The sequence below is a fragment of the Zonotrichia albicollis genome, chromosome 19 (genome assembly GCF_047830755.1).
Source record: "Zonotrichia albicollis isolate bZonAlb1 chromosome 19, bZonAlb1.hap1, whole genome shotgun sequence".
NCBI lineage: Eukaryota > Metazoa > Chordata > Aves > Passeriformes > Passerellidae > Zonotrichia > Zonotrichia albicollis.
Genome location: NC_133837.1, coordinates 9,952,896 through 9,971,572, shown reverse-complemented (window position 1 = coordinate 9,971,572; position 18,677 = coordinate 9,952,896). Strand labels below are relative to the sequence as shown.

Sequence of the window (18,677 nt, the reverse complement as noted above, 5' to 3'; positions counted from 1 at the left end):
TGGGTGGAAACTTCTTTAATAAGTTGAAATCTTGCAGTAATTTTTGAGATGTTTTGCATAAGGTAGTTATGACTTTTTGTTTTGAGAAGTACTGGGTGCTCATTCAGCTCTCCCCACTTCCCTCCTCTGAAATCACCCAGGTGTGTGTAAAGTTGCCATTTGACTTTCTGCTCCCCTTCACTTTCTGTTGACATTGATGAATGTTGAGTACACTGAATTCAAGGTTCTGATGTGCAGATAAAAACAATGATCAAAGAATGTTGCATGGCAGGTTAAGAGAAGGAAGACTTCTCCTTGAATGAGTATTCTGCCTACCTTCTACCCCATTTATCATCTCTACTTCTGTAACCAGATACTGGAGAAGCAAAGCAACATCAGCCCCATGGTCAGAGTCAGCACTTTGAGGCTTGTTACAGCAGGGCAGGACTGGCTGGTTTTGTGTTTCTTTTACAGCACAGAAATGAACTGAATTTAATCCATGTATGACTCCTGTGTTGTAGCTGAGCAGTTACACAACCCGCTAAATGATCTCACACAGTGATGGTGCATGAAAGCAAACTCCATTGTGGTCTTGCAGTGAGTCCTTAATTGTGGCGATTACAATGTCCGGGCTGTCTGTGGGCACACAGGCTCTGGGCTCTGGGTGATCCAAGTGTCTGAGCTTGCTGGGAGCAGAGGGGCTCCTGCCCCGTGCCTCTTCCTTGTTGTTGTTATATTGCAAAGGTTCTATTGTCATTACATTGCAAGGGTTCCCTGTTGCTGGAGTTTTGTACCTCCTTGATGTTTCTCATAGGCAGCTCCTCCAGGCACTGACTCTTCCTTCTTCTCACAGCAGCCAACTGACTCCAGTTCCCTTTCACCAACCAAGCCACTCCTTTATAACACTCTTCTTATTAGCTATAGCTGTGGCCTGTTAAAGTCAGGCCTGCTCCTTAGATCTAATAAATGGCTCAGCTGCAACTCCTTAGGGGTACAATGACTTTCTATACTACCTTTAATTTCTTATATTGTATCCCCCTACACTTCCTGGCATCCTGCATCTGCAGATCCCACCCTGGCTCCTGGGGAGGAGGTGAGAGCACCCTGTGCTACATAAACAAAGTGACTGAGTCAGAAAAAACACCCGGTGTGCTTGAGATCTCATCCTCCCCTCCTGCTCTGTTGGTTTGGTGCTACCTCATTTAGGGCATTTATTGCCTCATTCTGTTTGTCCACTAAGTGAAATAACTTTGGCAAAAGCTTGGATAATAATTTAAAGTTTTTAGGTACGTGCTGTGCTTGGTTTTCCAGCAGCTCAAAAGCCTGTGTCTTCTTCTCTAGGGATGGATGAATGAAATTTATAATTACGATCCAGAAACGTACCATGCTACGTTGACTCACTCTGTCTACGTGCGACTCGAAGGCAGCACCCTACGACTTTCCAAACCCAATAAAAATATTTCTAGAAGAGCTGTGTACAATGAGCCAAAGCCTGAAGTCACATATATCAGTCAAAAAATTTATGAACTAACAGACAGCAAGGTGAGTATCTTATATCTGATTTTAACAAAGAATACTTAGCAAATTCTTTTTAACTCTGAATTTTGTTTTTTTACTTGTCTATTTTCACTTTCTGTCATTATTTAAACAAAACTGTTGTCGTGATTAACTTACAAAAGATTGTGCTGGGGAGGAAGATTGAGGAGGATTTGGAGGAAAGTACATATTTACACAATAAGGGAAAGGCATGATTTTCCTGTGGCAGTTGAGAGCAGTTAACTCATGGGGGCTCTGAGACTCATTCCCAGTGCATGAGATGGCTGTTCTGAAGGTTACACCAAATGCCTCATCTTTGGTGGTTGTCTCTACCCCAAGGCAGCTGAGACAACATTTGTATTTCACTCAGAGAGGGAGGGAATGTCCATCATATGTGAAGGAAGGAGGACAGTGAGAGGTGTCTGGAATGTGAAAGGTACCCCCAGTCCAGGGAAGGAGATGGGGTTTTTGCAGTTGGAAGAGTGCATTAACAGTAATGCTAGGACAGTTTTCCTACACGTTGTTTGCCTCTCTCAAATATGTCAAGAGTTGCCATGTGAAGTTGATTCCATTGGCATTGTTTTAAATAATACATCAATACCTAATTATTAAGGGAATGGATTTTTTTAATGTGCTGCAGCAGTCGAGGGCCTTGGCAGTACAGATGTAGGAGGCAGCCACCCTTCACTTGACTGGAAGTGAGAGGGACCAAGGCAGCAGTGAGGAAAACCTCCCTCCTTCGCTCTGAGTCTGTGGGAAAGGAGTGTGCTGGCAGCTCTGCCTTCCATTAAAGGAAGACACTGAAAAAGATAAAGAAAAAATTAGATTCCTGCCTTTTGCAGATTTGTTTTCCCATCATGAAGACAAGCAAAGCTGTCATGTGGGAGCACTTGACTGATGGTGGTTCCCTGTGGTATCTTAGAAAATTTCCAGTACTTCCCTCCACCCAGCCCCAATTGATTACAGAAGGGCCAAGTGCCCTGACTAACAAAAAAAGGATGCCTATTCTTCAAGGTACTTGCCCACAGGTTTTGGAGAACACTGCTGAATACAGACCACCATGTAAGATTTTGTAACTCTTTTTTAAAAACCACTCCTCTAAATCACTTGCATTGTCTTAATTTTATATAAATATACTGAGTTTAGAATATAATTATCTGCAAATCAGTCTTATGGCTTGACTCTTTATGTATTTGATGTGGCTGTCACCAACTTCAAAAGCTCAATTTCATAAGGTGGGCATGAAAAGTTGTGTTCAAAACTCAGTTTGGACTCTGATTATTTTATCTTGTTATCTGTTTATCTCCCCATGGTCCCAGAAATAAGTTCTTTGGTTTTCTATTTTATCTGCAAATCCTTGAGAATAAGATCATCTAAATGAAAACAGTTGCTAATCCACATGGCATAATCTGCTTAAATGGCCTTTGTTTTAATTCCAAGGCTTGGCTCACCAAAGACTTAGTGATGGCAGTGAGCTGGACATCCAGCAATTGTGAGTCAGTTAAACTGGCAGATCCAGTGTGAGATCTTGATCTCTTGCATTCCTGTGTTCTTTTCTTGAGTATAGAAACACAGAGGATACGAGTGAAAAATAAACTCATTTAACCCTTTCATGTATCCTTCAGATTTCCCTGGTTCCCAAGAGCCTGGCACGGAAACGCATTTGGAATAAGAAATACCCAATTTGCATTGAACTGGCCAAACAGGAGGACTTCATGGCCAAGGCCCAGACTGAGAAGGAGACTGCAGAGGAGAAGCCTGCTGAGAAAGGGGACTTGAACAGTGAGGAGTCCAAGAAGCCTCAGGATGGAGTGAAGTCCACTTGCCAAAAGGATCAAGTGCTTTACCTCTTTGGAAGGACAGGGAGGGAGAAGGAGGAGTGGTTCAGAAGGTTCCTTCTCGCATCAAAGCTCAAGTCTGAAGTAAAGAAGCCACCCAGTGGGAGCAAGCCAGGTACTCAGATTCTGTATTCTTGTAGAGGTCTGTTAAAAGAAACAAACCAAGGTTATGTTTTGGTGGTGCCACAGTGATCTTTACAAGCAAAAAATACAATACCAAAGATACTCTTCTCCTTACCTTGGCCTCTCATTGCCACCTCAGCCCCACCTTTTTCCCTATTGGCTCTGTGCTTTCAAATATTTTTACTGTTTTTAGACTATTTTATATAAATACACTGTTTTTCAGTGATTGTAGTAACTCCTGTCATATTTCTAAGGAGGAATTGTTCAGTCTCTTTCTGTATGTTGGAACTGATATCAATATTTGCAGTATTAGACTCAGTTCTCTCATTACCTTTTTCTTCCTCCATCCTTCCTTCCACTCTAGTCTCCTGTAAAGGATAGAGCTTTCTCATGGGTTAGTGGCACAAGAAAACACATTTCTCTGTTTAAATGGAAAGTCCTGCATGAATATATATATATGAATATGTATATATATATCTGAACCAACAAACGTTAGTCTATAGTATTGATCAATTGTTTGGAATATCAATTTAAAGCCATCCTCTGATACGATTTTAAACCTGAATGACTCATGCTTTCCTGCCTTTATTCTCTGAGAAGCTTTTTAAAAATTAGTTAACAGTATTGTTTCTGAGACATAACTTCTTGAAATGCAAATGCAAAATTAATAGCTAATTAAAATTCCAATAGTTACATGCTTTTCACAGTCCTTCTAATTGTAACAGTCTATAATTAGATTAGTAAAAAAAAACCCTTTAGTCATAGGTGCATTTCAATCACCTGACTGTTATTTTAGGCATTCTCCAGCAGAGCTGTTGGGAATTTTGCCATGTGTTATACATATGTGAGTGTCCATATTTAAATATGCTCTTGATCAGCTGACTCCTCCAGTCCCACACCCTGCTGGGTGCTGAGTCATAGCAAATACTGACTAATTTGGGTTTAGGACCACCTAAACACACAGCAGTAGAATTTACTTTTAGCCTTTAAAATAAGAAAGCACCATGCTGGTCTTTTTTTCAGGAGAAATATCTGTGGAATAAACATGTTCCTTTAAATGTTGATGATACACTGTGGGATTTGGCTGTCAGGTTGTTCTCTGTTGAACAGGTATTATTCCTTTGTATTTAGGGGTGCTGCCAGCACACAGCAGAGCTGACAGTCAGTCTGGAGTTCTCACACACAGCCGGAGCAGCAGCAAGGGGAGCGCAGAAGAAATCACATTCCTGCCAAAGCACAAGGACCTGGCTGGCAGCATGAGGCAGAAAATGCTTCTGGACTACAATATTTATATGGCAAAGTGTATTCCACAAGAAAAGAAAAGCCCTTCAGGTAGTCCAGTCGTCAGTGCAGACAGCAGCCCTACAGCTGTGAAAAAGGTAATATTGTGCTCCAAAGGAACAGTGGGCAGCTTCTGTAGCTCTTACTAATCCTTTGATCTCCTGGACTGCATTTGAGTCACTCTCAGTAAACACAACCTTAACACTAAGTACAACACTCATAATAAACATATCTTTAATGTTAAGCATGACCACTTTTTATTTAAAATAGTGGTAATTCATATCGTGCACCTTTGTTTCCACTTTCATACAACCAGAAAAGGGAGTAGGAGGCCATGGTGTAATGTATGAATAAACACATCTTGTGTTCCCCCAGAAAAACATATTCTGGCCCCCAAGCACTCCTGAAGCTGTGATGGATTTGCTGCTGGAGCTGGCACGTGTCAGAGCCAGTCTATAAATAGCTGAGCAGTGCTGGCAGGGAAGCTGCGTCACAGCAGAGGCTCCTCGCCCTGGCACAGCCCAGCTGCAGCCCCTGCGAGCTGTGCCTGCCAAGAGATGATGTTCAGAACTGCAGCATCTACCTGCCTGTCTTAGAAAGTGCTGCCTTTCTGCTAGCTTCAGGAGTTCTGCCTGGAAAATGGCAGGTGGTGAATTCTTCTGTCACTGCAGGCAATTAATATGTTGTGTTTCCCTCATGGAAACTTCCTGTTTTTCTGTGGTAATGTGTGTACACACCCAAAAATTATTTCAGCTGCCTTGGCTTTTGTGTGTGTAGTCAGTGAAGCAGCATCTGAATGTATGATATTTCCAGGTGTTTTGAGATGGTTCTCAAGGAAACCAAGACAGAATTCTCTTGCACTGTAAACAAACTTTTAATGCAGCAGAGGGGACAATATAGTTCCCTGAATCCTTTATGCAAGCACTGGAAGGAGGAGTGTGATTCCCTGTTCTGTGTTTATCATCTATTTGTGGTGTTTCTGAATTGGACTTAAGGATGTAAGGTTGGGTCTTGCTTTTCAATGTTTTGATAACATTGAAAGAGTAGAGTACCTGTTCTTCCAGATCTGACTGGCAAGAGAGAGTGTCTCTTACTGCAAACACTGGGATTATCTGCTTTTTCTGCCAGAGGTTAAATTACACACAACTTTCTCATTTCATTGCCAGAGGTCAGTCTGTATCTGTGTGGTCTCATTCCCTCTGCTGCATGTCAGGATGATGACAGGCTCGTGGCAGCCCAGCTGATGCATTTGTAAAGCTGCTCCCTGTGCTGAGCTTTTGGTGTTCTGGGTTGACCCAGGCTCTTAACACTGAACTTCCCATATAAATCAGGCCTTTTCTTTCCTTATTGTATAGAATTTATAGAGCTGAATAACCTGCTCTATGTTTTCAGTTGCCAGATGCCAATGTGGAAGCTGAAGAAGAAGAACAGGAGGCCTGGGTGAACGCTCTGCTTGGAAGAATATTTTGGGATTTTTTAGGAGAGAAGTATTGGTCTGATCTGGTGTCAAAGAAGATCCAAATGAAACTTAGCAAAATAAAGGTACCTGATCTGGAGACTTGCATTATACATTCCTTTGAAGGAAGTGAAACACATAGACTTTGAGTTTTAAAATAGTACAAGAAAGACTTACTTCACACTTACATGTAAAAGACAATAAATGTGCTACAGAATGGCTGTTCAGTTTCTGATGCATGTTAACTTTGCTGCTTCTGTTTAAAATGAGCTACAGCTGGATTAGCTATTTGTATCTGTCAAATTTTTATGTAAAAATTAAAGTATTATTGTATTTACATTAGAGATGGATAGAACTGCATATAAATGAGGAAATCTGCTTTGGGAAATAATAGATTGCTTTTAAGGTGGAGGACATAATGGAGCCACATCTGTAGTGTGTTCCTTTTAACTTCAGACATAAACTACTTGCAGGAGGTCAGTGGGAGCAGTAGTTATGGAAAAAGCTCTGTGGGGTGACAGGACACAGCTTCCATCAGCTGCACCATCTCAAGGGGGAAGTGGCAGTGATGCTTTTGAGTGACTTCTCAGTCTTGCCCTTGCCTTGTGTAACCCTCTGAACAGCAGCAGTTCCCCACAGCCCTCAGCTCCTGGTGTCTGGGGAGGAGCTTGCCTGTTCCTCAAGGCAAAGGAAGTTGTTGTCTTGCTTACAAAAGCTCAGACATTTCTCTGCCAGCCCCAGCTGTGAGGTAGTGCTGCCTTTGCTGGGGGAAATCACCAGCAGCCTAAATCTGCCCTGTCTGCTTCCACAATTGAGGCAGCAGGGTACCCAGACATCTCACTGGGAACTTTGTACGTGCAAGGACTGGCAGTGAGGACTGGGTGTATTTTTTGATGTGTTAAGCAATGTCTATTCACAGGAGTTATGTTTTCTGTCAATTAGAAGAATAAGATACCTGAATCATGATTTCTGTGCCTCTATTTTACTAAAATTATGATACAGATTTAAAAGGTAATGTTCTGTGAAAGAATTTGCCAAAGATAAAAGAAGCTGAGACATTGATAAAACATCAGTGATAAAATATATTACTGAAGTTAAGATCCAAAAAAATCTTTGATTTTTATTCACAGTGAAATAGGATTTACACTTCATTCTTGAGCTTTTTATATAGTTTGACTAAAAAGTGTGCTGATAGTTTAAGGTCAGCATCTAAACTTCAGCATAATTTAAAAAACAAATTCAGATGCCCAATCTGTCCCTAAAAGTTCTTTGAAACTGGCAACTGTGAAATTCTAGAATAGTAAGAATTTTGTGTAATTATATTTGTGTTCTTTCAGTGGTGACACTTCAGCTCTGTCCATTCCTTAAGTTTAATGAGCTTTCTTCTCTCAGGAGACTGATGTCCAGTTCCATAACATGTATTTGATTTTTTAATATTCTGTCCTTTTAGCTGCCCTACTTCATGAATGAGCTGACTCTGACTGAGCTTGACATGGGGATAGCAGTGCCCAAGATCCTTCAAGCCTTCAAACCTTCTATTGATCACAGAGGTAAAATACAAAAATAACAGGTGCTGGTATTGCCTTTGTATCTGAGAACAGAATGTTGATCTGTTTATCTTGTGCATGTTTTAGGTACATGTAATAAGAGCTTATTCTGAGATACTCTGGGGTCTTTATCTCAGGCTTGGTGTAAATGTAATTCTGTAAATATGGAACTGTGATCTTGTCCTTCCATAGGGAATATTTACTGAACTAAATTAAAATTTGCGTGCAACAGAGATGCAGACACTTATCTGATACTGTGAGGCACTGCAGAGGGCAAAGCACATCTCCTTGGGACAGATCTGATTCTGTACCATAGCAGAAAACAGGTTGGTGTCTCCAAGAGAAGCTGCCCTGTTCTGAAAATAGAGATTCAGAAAATGTAATTGTAACCACTTGGAAAACAAGAATAATGATGTTTTGAAAATAAGCTTCAAAATACAGGATCTTTTTATGTTCTTAATCTTAAATACAGCTTTTTTCAAAGCTGGATGACTTTTATACTGCTGCTGTATGAACTAGAACTGTTTGTTTTCTATTCCTTCTGGCTTGCATATGGTCACATATTTGAGGGTGCTTATATCACTGAAGTAGTCTTGCAAAAAGTAAAAACTTGGAATAATGCTTTTTAACTTCAAAAACATTTATTCTACATGTTGAGGAGAGCTCGATGCCATCTAAGATGTAATCAGAGCAGTTTTAAATTTTAAATTGTATCAGAGTTTCCCCACTCAACATGGAGAAATTTCTAATTGGCCTAAATGTGGCAAATGTTTCCTTGGAGGGCCTGGTGTGGGGTCACCTGACCTTTGCAAGAATACCAGATGCATGGACTTTAGGAGGAGATTGAGAAACTTTAATACTAAAACTGGGTGCCACTCAAATCACTGACTAAAAGCATGAGGACAGTAAGTGCTGACCTTTCCCTCATAAATCTGAGCAAAGCCGACTTTGGGGAAATATTAAAGTCTTCTTGGCCATACATTAGTTAATGCTGCCTATTGTATCCAAATGCTGTTGTGTGCCTTTATCAGCGTGAGCCTTGCAACCCCTTGGGGAAAAGCTTTATCTATAAAACACTGGGTACTTTGCTCTCAACTTTTCCAAAGATTATTTTCCACTGAGCTTTATAAACAAAGCATGTTTGAAAAGAGCAAACTGTTTGGTTGTCATGAGGAACAAAATCTGTCTTTTTTACGAGAAATAAGAGTTGAATAGGTGGAATAAGCTGGAGTGCAGTCAGTATTTGGGGAACTAAAGCATCTTATGCTTCCTGCGTGGGACAGCAGGTTCTCCCCAGTACTTGGGAAATCCTCCAGTGTTCCCCATTAAGTGGTTGCACCATTGGGAGAAGTTTTATTTGGGGTTACAGAAGAAAGGAAAACTTTAAAAAATCTTTACATATGTGTGGCTTGTTGGAGTGGTTTCATAGTTTCTTTTTCATCAGGTTTTGTCATTGTGTTTTCCTTTGCCTTGATTTAAACATTTTTTGAATTCTTTTCTCTGTTCTCATATTCAGTTGTAACCAAGGACTGTAGTTCTAAGTCACAAGATGGGATTTAGGAGCTGAACACTTGGCTTCAATTAATTGCTGAAACAGCAGTGAGATCAATTAGTTCCTTTAGTTTCTTGTTCAGTTCAACTGTGACAAGCAAACATTTATGGCAGGATTTCTAATCCTTTTAACTTCTTCCATGCTGTTGAATGTGAACATGTGAACATAGGTGTGAGCTCTTCGGTTTTTAAAGAGCTTGCAATGAATAATTACTGGAATAACTTGTTCTCTTATTATACTTAAAAGGACATAAACAAGGGGATGATAATTGGAAATGCTTGTGTTCATAAGAATAAATGTATTTCTTGGTAAGTTGGCCTATGGGTAAATGGCTTGGTTTATTTGTGGGGGAAATGTGGGGGAAAAAGCTCTATAGTTTCAGGGCAGTATCCAAAATGAATGCTACTAAGTTTTGGGGTGTTTTAGTAAGTGTTTGAGGCAGTCATTGGGGGTAGCCCTTTGTGAGGATTCAAAGTGCAGTTACTAATTTTAATGTGCCTTGTTTCATCAATACTTCTTTTTACCAGTGCTTGATTACAAAGAGAGTACATTTTTTGTTATATGCCTTCTTTAATGAGCTAAATTTGTTAACAGACAATGTTGAAAAAAAAGTCTTGTTTCTGTTAATGCAGTCCTGCTTGGGTGACAGCATATGTGTGGCTTTTACTGTAATTCTGTCAAGGCTAGGGAACCAGAAAACAGAATAAATTGTACCATCTGCCCAGTTCTTCCCTCCCTCTCCCTCCCTTTTTCCCTCTGGAAAAAGGGTATGAACATTTTCTGGTCAGAAGGAATTTTCCCTCCTAGTAGTGGCATCCTTTGTTTAATTTAATCTACTGTTAAAACTGTATTGATGGTTGAGTTGTGCTGACTCATTGATTGTCCAAAAAGTCTGTTAAACTGTTTTCATGGTTTTTATGATCTTACTGATACCTTCCTACTGTAAAGAGAAAAAACCCTTTATAAGCTTGTGTTTGAGTTCCTGTGATGGGTTTTTAGAACAGTGTTAGAAAAAATGTGATGGAAAAGAGTTATTTGGGTTAGTAAAGCACCAATCCTGCCTTAATCCTGCTTCCAGCATGCAACCTCCCAGGGTGCCAGGGAGCAGGTCTGTGGGAGCTGCCTGTGTTTCTGTTACCACATGTGGGTGGGAGTGTGATAAGGATATGTTTCTGCAGAAAAGAAAACAATAGTTCTTGAACCGATAAAGTGTGACTTTTCTAGAACAATAAAACACAAAGGGTAGTTACCATTTGTCCTGGTTTCAGTTTTATTCACCATTAATTGCTTCCAAATAAGTAAATAAAAGTGGAGTGGGTCAGTGGTTGATGTGCCAGGTACTGGTTGAGGGAATGTTTTGTGCAGCTGCAATATCTGGAAAAGGAAGAAGTATAATCTGTGTTTATTGGCATCTGTTTTCTGACCTTCTGCTGCTTTGATGCAGGGTGTCACTTAAAAGGCTTGAGCTAATGTTAAGGTATTCCCAAGACAATTCTTTTGGAGATTGTAAAAAGAAATATTGCACAGACAATAGGATTTAACTTAATATTGCACGTCTAGAATTGTGTAAGTAATGACCCTGTTTGCACTGAATCATAAAATAGTGCCTGTAGCTCAGTTACTGAGGGAGCCTTGTCACAGATCTTCAATAAACCACTGGCAAAACAAGGGGCAGCAGAGAGAGAAGCCAATGGTGCTCTGGGATTTCAAGTTGTGCTTCACTTGGGCAGCGTCAGTGACGCAGAGGAGCGTCCCCATTGCTGCTTGGCTTGGAGCAATGCTGTAAATGGTTTTGAAGTGAATCCCTGATGGTATTCTATTTCCTTTATCTCATTTCGCATCTCTTAGGCAGTTTAGGTGTGTGTAAATCACAGTATTTTTTTTAGACCATTAGCTATACTCACCACTCTATTTCAGTGTGGCTTGGGTTTATATCTGGCTTTGTTCCATGAGCTTAATGTGATCAGAAAGGTTGCTTTGTGATTGCTCTTCAAGTGACATCTTTTCTGTTGTTTATTTTAGGACTTTGGGTTGATTTGGAAATGTCCTACAATGGATCTTTTCTAATGACCCTGGAGACCAAGATGAACTTGACCAAACTTGGGAAGGAGCCGCTCGGGGAGGCGTTGAAGGTTGGCGAGATCGGCCGGGAAGGGTAAGGATGGCAAAGGTGCTTTCATTGTGAAAATCTGGCATTTTCCTTGTGTATCTGCAGCAGATTGAAAGGAGTTCTGGGGATGTTTCATACAAGTTGGTGTGGAATGTGGCTTTTCTGTGCAACTTTATTGTTTGGTCATGCTATTGATAATAAATTTTAAAAAAGGCTTCTGTGGTATAATTATTTTATATATATATTTCAGTTGGGTTTTAGAATGTCCTGTGACTAAAATTTAGTTTTGTCTTATGCTTGATTTAGGGTTTAGTCAGATAAAACTCAAAATAGTGGAGATAAACACGTGCAGAAATAGAGATAGACAGGTGTAACAGGGTACTGCAGCATGGTGCAGCTGCAGCTGGAAACCATGGAGTAGTAAACAATGTGCAAGATAAACAGGCTCTAATTGTTGTGTAAAAACCTTTTCAAAAGCTTTATTGCATTGTGGGAGTAATCACATCCCTGCTTTAGTCTCGATTTTTCCTCATAGCCACCTTCTGTTTGCCTGCTGTGCCTAAGTGAAATGCCTTGTGTAGATGAATTAATGAGCAGACACCATACAGTAACTCACCTCCTTTGTATTTGTGTTTTCCCTCTCAATTTGGCCATGTTTGAATGTCATCCATTGTCCATTTTTATTAACCTAGTGAGTGGCACCTATCAAATATCCATCCCTGGATGGATCCACTCCCAGCTCTGATATCCAATTTTTTTTTTTTTTTGGTGCTATATTCTCTTTGTACCTAAATCTGCAGGCCCTGAACAGTAGGTGGTCTCTGATTTAATGTACAACCACTGCCTACAAATCAAGAAAATTGTCTCTAAACCTGGCCATTTGTTTAGCAATGAACAAAATGGCATGGTCTTTCACAATTAAGATACTAGATGCTTTGTATGCTTATGTCATAGCTCTGGCCATTTATTCTGAGATAGCTTTAAGTAATACTTACAGCAGCACTATATTTCAGTGCAAGCATGACAGGAAAATAAATGTGAGAAAAGCTAATGGCTGAATGATCTCATACAGTGGTAGAAATTCAGAGGATTTTAAACCGACCTAGATTCTCATTGTCACTGCTTGAAATAAATATTTCTCAATTTACATCACTATAACTGGTAGGTAGGAATTTTTCAAAATCTGTTTAATCCTGCCTGCCCAAGAAAATAGGGGATAGAGGAGAAAATGTCTATACAAATCAAATGCTTGCTTTTCTTCCCCACCCCTTCAGGATTTTCTGTGTGTATTTTCATATCTGTTCAGTGCAGGAACAGCCTCAGAAATAATTAGTGAGCACTCTGATTCATATTTAAAAATCAGGTTGCTGCTGGCTGAGCTATAGGCGCCCAGCAAGGCAGATTTAAGTGCCTGTAGCCAAGCAACCAGTTACTTGAAGGTATCAGCATTGACTGCATTGCTCCCTGCACAGGGCTGGGGTGTTTCAAAGCTCAGGGCCAGGTAGCAGTTTTACATAAAGAACAATCTAATGTATTCTAGTTTGGATAAAGGTCATTTTGTTGCTTGTTTTTTTTTCCCTATTTTTCCTTAAAATGAATATTAAATAAATTAAGGGCTGAAAAAGATAGAACAGTTTGATTCTCATCTCTGCCCTCCAATGCGTTAGTTAATTTTAATTCTACTGGCTTTTTAAATTATCAGTTGACATTTGCTGTGACAAATCAAATTACTCTGCATGTGTTTGCATCCAGGGTCACGTTGTCAGTAAGTGATGTGTGCTGGTTGCTGAGCTCATTTCTGGCCCTTATGAGCTCAGAACAAACCATCTCTTGAGAAGCAGTGACCACAAAGTGGTGTGAGAAAGGCACCTACTCATGCAGAGGGAGGAGGGGGCACAGCTCTGGGGTGCAACTGTCTGTGGCTGTTGTCACTGCAAAGGAGGACAAATGGGTCACTGTTGCACTGGCTGTTTGAAACAGAAGTGAAGTGTGCTGAGACAGTCTGGTAATGCTGTCTTGCATGCCCTCTCAGGAAAATGCTGCTCTCAGAAAGAATAAGAAACTATTTAATTGCCAGTTTTATAAAAGTAATACATTACAGATGCTGCTAAACAGGAGTTGAGCAAAAGCAGGCAGATTAACCCAAAGTTACTGCACCTTCTTAACCCATCAGTCCTTTTGGCTTTGTTGAACCACATAAAAACAAACTGACAAATGGCAATTCATAAAATATTGCACAATCTTTACAGGAACAATACAGTAGCTCCAAAGTGATTTTTTTCTGCCAATGTTTGTGTCATATAAATGGTCCATTGTATACAGAGCTCCCCTGAAATCTCACTCAAGCTTATTTATTGTTGCTTTGTTTAATGCGAGGAAATCCTGTGGTCTGAGCCACTTGGTGCTTGAGGCACTTCAGAGGAACCCTTCAACTAGGAAATAAAACACCTTGTAAGAGGGTGACACCTTTGAAAGACATGAGGATGCCCTGAGCATTTGAGCTGGATGCTAAAGTGCACAGGAAAGAGAAGTGAGGTCATGTCCTGGTGGAGAATGAGCAGTTTGAATCTGACCTGAGAAGGTGAATTTGTGTGAGGAGCAGCTCCAGCCCTGCTATTTGGGCCAGTGACGGGAGCACCCAGCACCCCCACGTCCCCAGGGAGGTGGCTCACTTTGCTTTGCTCCTTCCCTCCTCTGCAGGTACAAAATGCTGCTCTGGAGAGGAAGAGGTTTGCAGTTGTGATTCCACAGCCTGGGTAGGAAACACTGCAGTGTGGACAGGTCCTGGGATTATTGCTCCAGTGGGGAAGGAGTCTTGTGCGCTGTGAGCTGCAATCTGTCCCTTTACATTAGGACTTCATGCAGCAACCACCAGTTTGTTCTGTGTACAGAATAACAGGCAGTGGCCTCAGTCCATGCCTGTCTGAGGTGATTAATGCTTCAAATACATTTCCAAGAACACACACACACACAAAGAAAGAAGGCACAGCTATAAAGAGTATTCTGAACATGCTGTAGAGTATTATATTGCTGGGTCTAGTCCCTAGGGCTCGAGCCATATGCTTTTGAAGGCTGTGTTGTGTAACTGTTTCAGGCTCTTGCATTCAGTAAAGATCTGTTAATTCTGAAGTGTATCCACTGTATCCTTCTCTCGTTTAAATCCGTTTAAAAGATTTGAAATTTTTCTTGTGACTATGTACATAAAATCTTCCACAGTTCAAGTCTAGGAATTAGTCACTACTGTGTGGTATTGTGTACCCAAGGGCAACACTTGTTTATTACTTCACTTTTTTCCCCGTGACATTCAAACAAAATGATCTGTCCAATCCTAATTCTGCTCAACTCATGAAAAACCATGAGCAACAACAGAGATGCTTCCAAATGTATTTTGAATAATCTCCACATGTGATTTGAGTATGTAGAATAGCCACCCCCGTGCCAGCCTCTTTCATGAAGGATTATGTTCCACTGGGAAAAACAGATTTCTGTTTTGAAAGCTGGTTCTGCCAGACTGGCTTCAGAGTGGTTTTGGTTTTGTTCTTTTTAGATAGCATTTATAATACAGGGGAGGGGACAGTTCAGAAACCTGTAATGTCAGCCAAAGCTGTACAGGATGAATATCTATTTAAGGATATTACATTTGACCTGGAAATTGCCTTGTTTCAGTTTCAGGCCAAGGGCATATTGTCTTGCAGACAGCGATGAGGAATCCTCCAGCGCCGGCTCTTCGGAGGAGGATGATGCTCCTGAGCTGGCAGGAGAGAAGCAGCTGACCCCAGGAGGAGAAGGGTGAGCTGTTTGTTAATGCCACACCTGCTGGCTGGTGCCAGTGCTGGGATGCTCTCTGTGCCCAGAATGCAGAGTGTGAGGTGCCCAAGCAGTGAAGCAGCCCCAGCTCCATGGCCAGGGCAGCCCTGATCAGCCCACCCTGCCCTGGGCACCTCCCTCCCATCCCTCCTCTGCTGCATTGCTGGGAGGCCAGAGAAGCTCTGGGCACCTTCCCCAGCGTGTTCTACCTGGTAGCAGAGCCAAGAACAGGATTTTGTGTGAAACCTTGAAACCCTCTCTATGCAGTATTACCCCTGTGCTTATCCTGCTGATCCCTTATTGCTGTCATTCTGTCAGACACATTTTATGAAAAATCCTTTCTTTAGGATTTTTCTCTTGAGAAGCTGAGAAGCCTCAAAAACAAAATGTAAACAATGATTATCTGCTGCTGTGTTATGCAACAGGTGCATCTGTGATTGGTCTCCTGTTGTTTCTAATTAATGGCCAATCACAGTCAGCTGGCTTAGACTCTGTACGAGACACAAACCTTTGTTATTCATTCCTTTTCTATTCTTAGCTGGCCTTCTGATGAAATCTTTTCTTCTATTCTTTTAGTATAGTTTTAATATAATATATATCATAAAATAATAAATCAAGCCTTCTGAAACATGGAGTCACATCCTCATCTCTTTCCTCATCCTGAGATCCCTACAAACACCGTCACATCGTTCCATTTTCTTTTCTTTAAGAAAACAACTGTTACTCAAGCCTGTTTTTCTTGATCAGTTTTGGTCTTTTTTCCTTGAGGATTTCACGTGTCTGGGCTGTGCAATACTGCCCTCTGATGCTCTGCATGGATTTCAAAGAAAATTTCCCAACATCAGTGATGCCACATCATTCCTTGTTTTGGCTGCGGCTCTTGATTTTTTGCTTTCTGCATCTGATTGCAATTATGCCATGCAGTGAGAAAGCTGAATGTCTGAGCCCAGAATGTCTGAGACAGTCACAATGTTTTCTATGTCTGAACATATCCAAGTGATTTTTACAGTGAATATACCAGCAGACTCATGACTTATTCAAAATGTTCCAGAGAATTTTAGTATTTTACTCCTGAACACTTCTGAAAATTGTGTGAAGAGTTGTTTGAATTACTGCAATTGATATTTTTTTAACTGCATTTCATATCTTGAAATTCATAGATCATATAAAGAACTCTTTATCAAGAGGACAAAGAGAGAGAATGAAGAATCTTAATGTAAAATACTGAAAAAATTTTCTTACACCTATTAAAAATCTGCATTGCTACCACTATAGAAACTGGTGGGAGAATAACTTCTTTCTCTGGGTAAAGATACAGCTAGTATAAAATTTTTTTTTTTTTTATTTCATTGAACAGTTTTTTGTCTTATGTTGTGCTAAGAACAAAACTGTAAAAGTTTGTGTAAGAATAATTTTATTTTTTTCCCTGGATAAGAAAATGTCATTTCCTTAGGAAGGTTATCTCTGCTATGTAACACCAAGAGCCACAATTAGACATGATATAGTGTGTGGAAAATACCAAATGTGCTATTTTTGGAGTGTGTATTTCCAACATGAGATAGGGGTAAGAAAAAACATATTCAGCCCTTAAAGCATCTGTTTGAAAAGCCAGGAATGCTGTCTGACACAATTGCCAGGAAAAGCCCACTTTCTGCAGACACAGTTAACCATTTTTGGAATATCATTCCACCCACTGCCAAAACTGTTTTCCTCTTCTTTTTCAGTGTACTTATACTTGTAAATGCTACAGTACCTTAAAATGAAAACACTTCTGTCCAGCATACACAGTTAAATAATCAGACACAATGGTTGGGCCTTCCATGCTGATGATATTTGCACATCTTGGTGTATCAGGGTCTCTAAAATTTTTTTGGAATGGTAGTAAAGTTGTCACTTCTCATGCCATCCTGCTGGCATTAATGATCTAAGTGTATTTGCAATTTTAAAACTTGTTGTGTTTCCAGTGCCATCTGGGAAGGAGTGTTCAGGCTGAACAGAGTTTGTGCCACACACCTGTAGCTGACAGAACACAGCTGCTGGGTGCAGGCCCTAGGATGAACTGCTTGGCCACATATCTGGTCAGAATTTTTGTATCAAAAAAACTTTAATGATATAACAGAAGATCCATGTCTGTCCTAGCAAATAAGTTTAAGAAAATTATCTTGATGTCCTTTTTTTATTCTCTATCTAAAGGTATGTTGGAGGACATCGGACAAGTAAAATCATGAGAATTGTGGATAAAATTACGAAGTCAAAATACTTTCAGAAAGCAACAGAGACTGAGTTTATTAAGAAAAAAATTGAAGAGGTCTCCAATACTCCATTGCTGCTAACAGTTGAAGTACAGGAGTGCAGAGGAACACTAGTGATTAACATTCCACCTCCACCCACTGACAGAATATGGTAAGAGGAGCTCAGAGCAGAGCTGGGCAGTGTTTCAGGTGTGCTATGTGAGGGGTTGCAGCTAAGAAAAAAAGTAAAGCCTGACTCAAGTGTGTCACCCTGATTTTTTAAGATTTTCTAAGCCTTCTGACATTGACATTCTTGTAATGAATTTTCTCACACGCTTTCTGTAAATAGCTCATTGTTTTGCATTCCTTTATGGAGGAGGAGAAAGCTGATGGACTGTTGGTTTGTCCATTGTCATTGGAGAGGTGGCACTGTCACCCTCCAATCCACTGTCACTTTTGGAAAACTGTAAATGTTGGAGCCAGAACATAAACTTCCCTTTTTTCTTCACCTTGAGAACAGCAGTGTGTGAACTTGTGTTCTTTCATGTCCTGTAGTGACACAGGTGGGTTCTGGGCAAGGAGCAGTACAGATTGGTTGTAACTGAGGTAGGAACTGTTACTAAGAGCTTATTGGTACAGGTTTAAGTACTCATTTTGTTGGGGTGTCTGTAGTAAATCCTGCTCTGTGTTCTCTCTCCAGGTACGGCTTCCGAAGGCCTCCCTACCTGGAGTTAAAAGCGCGGCCAAAACTTGGTGAGAGAGAAGTGACTCTGGTTCATGTAACAGACTGGATAGCAAGGAAACTGGAACAGGAGTTCCAGGTGTGTTTCCTCTACATTCCCCTTTAACTGATGATAGTTTTGGGGTGTTTAATTGTCACATGTCCTCTATTCCATTTATAATTAGTCATGTCCTCCACTGCTCCCAGCCAGTGGGATGGATGCTGAGAGCTCAGCTGAAACTGATTGCTGGGATGGTCTCAAGACTCATGTGTAGATCTGGGTGGAAATCTGTTTTAGAGATGAAAATAACATTTCTTTGAAATAGGTACCATGGTAAAATTTGCTGTACTCAAATAAGAACATGATCCTACATGTTCTTAATGATAGGTGCCCAAATTTTTGCCTAAAATTAAGGATAAGGTGCTACTTCTTCTTACTGCTTCCTTTAAAGTAATTTTTAAAAAAATTATGTTGACTACAGTGCAAAAAGGAAGA

General features: G+C 40.5%; 1 protein-coding gene across 2 annotated transcripts in view; it reads left to right on the top strand.

Annotated features, from left to right (window-relative positions):
- TEX2 (testis expressed 2) overlaps positions 1-18,677 on the top strand; it is a 46,108-nt gene that overhangs the window by 25,024 nt on the left and 2,407 nt on the right. For both annotated transcript variants that reach the window (XM_074555107.1, XM_074555106.1), the window contains exons 3-11: positions 1,321-1,521; positions 3,141-3,468; positions 4,608-4,855; positions 6,150-6,299; positions 7,664-7,763; positions 11,335-11,467; positions 15,089-15,211; positions 17,423-17,632; positions 18,161-18,281. In XM_074555107.1, coding sequence (XP_074411208.1) covers positions 1,321-1,521; positions 3,141-3,468; positions 4,608-4,855; positions 6,150-6,299; positions 7,664-7,763; positions 11,335-11,467; positions 15,089-15,211; positions 17,423-17,632; positions 18,161-18,281 — 1,614 coding nt within the window. The remainder of the gene's footprint in view (positions 1-1,320; positions 1,522-3,140; positions 3,469-4,607; positions 4,856-6,149; positions 6,300-7,663; positions 7,764-11,334; positions 11,468-15,088; positions 15,212-17,422; positions 17,633-18,160; positions 18,282-18,677) is intronic.